This window comes from Myotis davidii, unplaced genomic scaffold (assembly GCF_000327345.1).
Source record: "Myotis davidii unplaced genomic scaffold, ASM32734v1 scaffold1520, whole genome shotgun sequence".
Taxonomy (NCBI): Eukaryota; Metazoa; Chordata; class Mammalia; order Chiroptera; family Vespertilionidae; genus Myotis; species Myotis davidii.
Window position 1 is genome coordinate 262,325 of NW_006292087.1, and position 4,936 is coordinate 267,260.

The window sequence follows — 4,936 nt, forward strand, 5'->3', positions numbered from 1 at the left end:
GGAAGCCAGGAGTCATAGATGGAGCCCAGATGGATGGTAAAGGTCATCTGGTTGATCTAATCCAGAGGTGGGCAAACTTTTTGACTCGAGGGCCACAATGGGTTCTTAAACTGAACCGGAGGGCCAGAACAAAAGCATGGATGGAGTGTTTGTGTGAACTAATATAAATTCAAAGTAAACATCATTACATAAAAGGGTACAGTCTTTTTTTTTTTTTAGTTTTATTCATTTCAAACGGGCTGGATCCGGCCCGCGGGCCATAGTTTGCCCACGGCTGATCTAATCCCTTTCCATTTACAGACAGTGAAACCCAGACCCACAAATGAGAAGTCACTTGCCCAAGGTCATACAATGTCATTCAAGAAGTCAGTGACAGAGCCAGACTAGAATACAGGAGTCTTGACCTCCTGTCCTCAACAACCTCTCAAGTCTGGGCTAGTCTCAGATCAGAATCACAAAATGCCAGAGCTGGGAGAAGATTTTTCTCATTTTCTAATTTGCAAGGTGGGAAAACTAAGGCCCAGAGTGAGAAAGAGACTTTCCTGAGGTCACTGAGCAGTCAGTGGGGGCCAGGTCCCAGGGGTTTTCTGCTTCTCAGGTAAGGGGTCTGGCAACTTGACTGATACACCTGGCTAAAGGCCTCTGGGAAAGAAAGCCCCAGAGGAAACCCACAAAACCTGACCTAGGGCAGGATGGGGTCATCAGGTCCACATCCCAGGGCTACATGCAGACCAACAGTCCTCAAGGTTTCTACAATCCCAGATTGGCAGAGTGAGAAAGGCCTTTGGGACCTATAAATCCTCCCTGAAACTAGATTCACTGTAGAGATGGAGAAAATGAGGCTCAGAGGGAAAAGACTTGGTGTGAGTAGAGTTAAGGACACTGTCTTCTAAGATTATATAGGTCATGATTTTTCCATCACATTATTATGTTTCTACCCCCTAGTCAAGGAATTTTTGTCATCACAGAGCAGGGAGTTGAGGCAGATGGATTTCCTTAAGGAACAGCCATCTCTAGGTCAAGTTATTAGTAAACCTAACCGGTAGAAATGGGCTGAGGGGGGTGGAAGAGGCCAATAGTTAGGGTACTTATTCTCATACTCCAGACTCTACACTAGGCTTGCCAAAACCCAGAGGTCTCATTAAGCCTTCTACAACCTACTTCCAGGCTGGAACAAGGCACTAATTTGGACATCCTGGACTCTGGGGACACTGGAGCTAGTTTCAAAAGTGGTTTGTGTGTGTTTAAGTTCCCCAAGGCACCACAAGGTCACAGACCCCACTCCTGCCATGACTCACCTTCTTGGGTTGAAAATGAACCTCCAGTTTCATCGAGGCACAATTGTTCAAGGTCATCAGCCTCCTGCAAAGAAACAAAGCAGTGCTCATCCAAGGGTCCCAACCCCCAAAGTCTTCAGTGCACAACCTATCAAGACACTCCAAAGATGCTATCCACTAATTCACATACCCAGACAATGAAACTTTGTGAAGGTTTCAGTGCTAGACACAATGCTGGGAGATTATGGCCTCTGTTCTCTGAGAGCTTATAGATGTGAAAACAAACTGCTACAGAAATGAGAAAGGTTCAAGAACAAAGTAGACAGGAGGCACAGCAGGCACACAGAGGGTGGGACAAGGAAGTTCCATGAATGGAGGGGTTGTAATTAGATAAGGCTTCTTGGAAGACAGAAATGGGATTTCGAGGGAGAAAGGCAGAGGGACTCCTATCCCAGAATTCAACAGGAGCTTGGGAAAAGGTAGAGAGGGAAACAGTAGACAGACCAGTGTAGTTATGAGAGGGGACCAAAGCTGATAAGGTTGGTCAAAACCAGCTTGCAAAGGGCCTCAGGTGTCATGCTAAAAAGCTTTGGATTTTCCCTTCAGGCAGTGACACATTTTAAACAGAGGAGTGAGTGCACACCTGGAAACAGATTCTAGTGGCTGTTGGACCACTGGGCCATGACAAGGAGGGGAATTTAGAGATGAAAGCAGAAAGGCCAGTTAGGAGGCTATGATGGACCCAAGAAGTCATGGTTTGACCTCAAACCAGGGTCGAGCTGATGTACTAGTAAGTAGAGAGGGGACAAATCAGAGTATGGTCTGTGGGACCTAACTGAAGGGAGAAAAGAATCAAGGACTAGTGTTTGCTTTCCAGCTAGAATGTCTGGTTGGGTGAGGGTGTCACAGACCCAGAAGAGAGAGTGAGCAGCATGACTGCAGTAGATGAACTTTGTTAGTAGCTGAGGCTCCTCCTGTGTTAGGGGAACAGGAGTTTTTAACACAAGGAAGCCCTAAACTGGGCCCAGCCTCCAGGTGTGGCCCTCAGCCCCATACCTGCACAGGGCCCCCAAAGAGTCCTTGTCCAGAAAACCGTGGTCCTTCTTCACAGAGCCAATATCCAAGGGAAATGAACCTTCTGTACGGCAGAGAGAAGCCAAGATGAGTTGAGGGTGGTTGGTCAGAAATTCTGCCAGGGGCCCTTGAGCCGGAAAAGGGAGGCTGGGGAAGCAGGAAGGCAGGCCAGCAAGTATAGAGCAGAAGGAGGATGCCTAGAGGAAAGGAAGAGTCCAGGAAGCTCAGGTTGGCTATCATTAGAAAGAATGAGGAGAGGTCTAGAAGGCAGAGCTGGACAAGAAGGTCCATCGGTCAGTGAGGCAGGTCCATGGGGGACAGCAGGCCTGAGGTGGCTGCCAAGAATCAGCATGGGCTCCCTCATTTCCCTTTGAATCCTCGGCTGCTCAAACAGGGAACCTCCTCCCTGACCCAAGGGGAACTGGGGGACAGAGAGACAAGGACAGAAGAAACACTTCCTACTGCTACCCATAGCATTGTCCCAGTCCCTGGGGTTTAGGGAGAATAGATGAGAGAGGAAGGAAAGGGGAGGAGGTGAGAGCAGCCAGAAAATCCCACACCTCTCTGCCTTATTGGTAAAATCAGCCCATTGATTCACTTCCTAACATTCATTGAGCATCTACTTTGGGCCAGACACTGAGGACACAATAGCAAATAAGATAGAAAGAGTCCTTGCCTTTTTGGGCTTCCCACTCTCCTGGGGGCAATAGAAAAACAATACATAAAACAAACAAGAGAATGAAGTAATAAATGCTACAAAAGACATCAGCCAAAGTGTTGGGGTAAAGAGAGGCTGGATGGGGGCTATTCCTAGAAAGGTGATCTGCAGAGGCCTGCTGGGGCTGTGACTTTTGAGCTGTCCTGAAGAATGAGAGGGGCCAGCCAGGCAGAGGGCCAGGGTACACAGCTTCTTGTGCAGTCAGAGAAGGGATCTGATTTGCTCCATTTTACATATGAAAAAAATGGAGGGATACGGAGGTTAGGGAAGGGGAACCTTACCTTCAAATAACTGAGCATACTGAAGAAATCCTGTCGCTCGGAGCCACTCACATGCTTTTTTGGCCTCAGCTTCTAAAACAGAACAGAGGGGGATAATGAGGCAGAGAAATGGGGTTGGCAAGGGTGCTGCCTGCTGCCTCACTTCCAGCAGGCAGGCACCTCTAGTTCTGGTGATCCAGAAATAGCATGGAGGAGCATGGAGGAGCCGGCACATTTGCTTTATGTCACAGCCAGCTAGGGTTTACCCTCTACTCCCCAAGCCCCACTCATTCCCCGTATGCTCGGAGACCCCTTTCTTGAGCCTCATTCATTTTTTTTTTTAAATCCTTACCCGAGGATATTTTTTTTCATTGGTTTTTAGAGAGAATGGAGGTGGGGAAGAGAGAGAGAGAAACATCCATGTGAGAGAGACACATTGATTGGTTGCCTCCTTCACTCACCACGACCTAGGCTGAGGATCCACCCGACAACCTAGGTACTTGCCCTTGACTGGGAATCGAACCAGAGACCCTTTGGTCCACGGGCCAATGCTCTAACCACTGAGAAAAACCAGCTAGGGCTCTTGAGCCTCATTCTTTACTTGCCGAATGCCAAAGAACAGAGCCCTCCCAGGACTGTCTGGGATCAAGGAGTCTGGAAGGGAGAGGCACAGCTGTGTCTTCAACCCTCTTTCTCAGGGAGCCATGCCCTTCTATGGCCTGGGTAGACCATCCTAGTCTAGCTGGGGAGATGAAATGTTCACCAATCATTAGTCTCTTTCTCCTCATCATATCTAACATTCTCCAGCACTTTCATAACCAAATCTCACTGAACACACACACAAGAAGCTGTGAAGAAGTTTTTACTATCCCCATTTCTTAGATCTCAAAATCAGCTCAGAAAGGAAGGGCTCATCTACAGTTTCCCAGTTGATGGGGTAGCAATCTCAGGGCTGGAGTCCAAATTCAGTCTGACTCCAGCTCAGGTTCCCTCTTTTGATATGGTGGCTGCCCCAGTGTTCTTCTTCCTCTACCACTCATCAAGTTCCAGCTCTCTCTCCCCTGGGAGCCTCCCAGGACTGCCCCAGCTCTCCCCTGAGACTGGTCTATTTGCAGCATAACCCAGTGCTGACTGTCATGCTGACACAGTGCTGGCCTATCGGCGTCTTGGAGGGCAATGGCTGGGTCAGCCTCCTGCCTCTGCTCTGGGAGTTCCTGGCACTGAGCAGGACACCCTGCCAGCCTCAGGGCAGACATGCTGCTGGACTGCAGCCACAGAGGAGGCCCTACTGGCCCAGTGTAGGCTGAGTGCCAGCAGCGAAGTCCTGGGACTGCTCAGGCAGCTATTTGTCCCTACCTGGCATTGAGGATGGGGCGGGCTGCTGGCTCAGCAGAGCTGCTCTAGCCACGAGTCCTGTCCCCATTTCCAACATTTTCTTAGTACCTGTGACCAAGGAACTCCAAGGAGACTGGTGGGGTTTTTCTAGGCAGCAAGTGCTCTCCTCTGCAGTGCCCTCCCACAAAAAATCCAGGATGAGAACCTTGCAGCCGGGACTGACAATTTAAAGTACAAAACTGCATTTCAGATATGCTGTGTGGGTAGAGGAG

The 4,936-nt window shown here is 49.2% G+C and overlaps 1 protein-coding gene across 3 annotated transcripts in view; it reads right to left on the reverse strand.

Moving 5' to 3' along the window:
• STARD8 (StAR related lipid transfer domain containing 8) overlaps positions 1 to 4,936 on the reverse strand; it is a 32,648-nt gene that overhangs the window by 8,675 nt on the left and 19,037 nt on the right. Inside the window, exons 2-4 of one of the 3 annotated variants that reach the window (XM_006765356.2) lie at positions 3,351 to 3,422; positions 2,334 to 2,415; positions 1,299 to 1,362 (exon numbers count right to left, since the gene is read on the reverse strand). In XM_006765356.2, coding sequence (XP_006765419.1) covers positions 1,299 to 1,355 — 57 coding nt within the window. In that variant the 5' untranslated portion in view covers positions 1,356 to 1,362; positions 2,334 to 2,415; positions 3,351 to 3,422. Of the gene's footprint in view, positions 1 to 1,298; positions 1,363 to 2,333; positions 2,416 to 3,350; positions 3,423 to 4,936 lie in introns of those variants that run through there. The other 2 variants (XM_006765357.2, XM_006765360.2) reach the window with 2 other exon arrangements.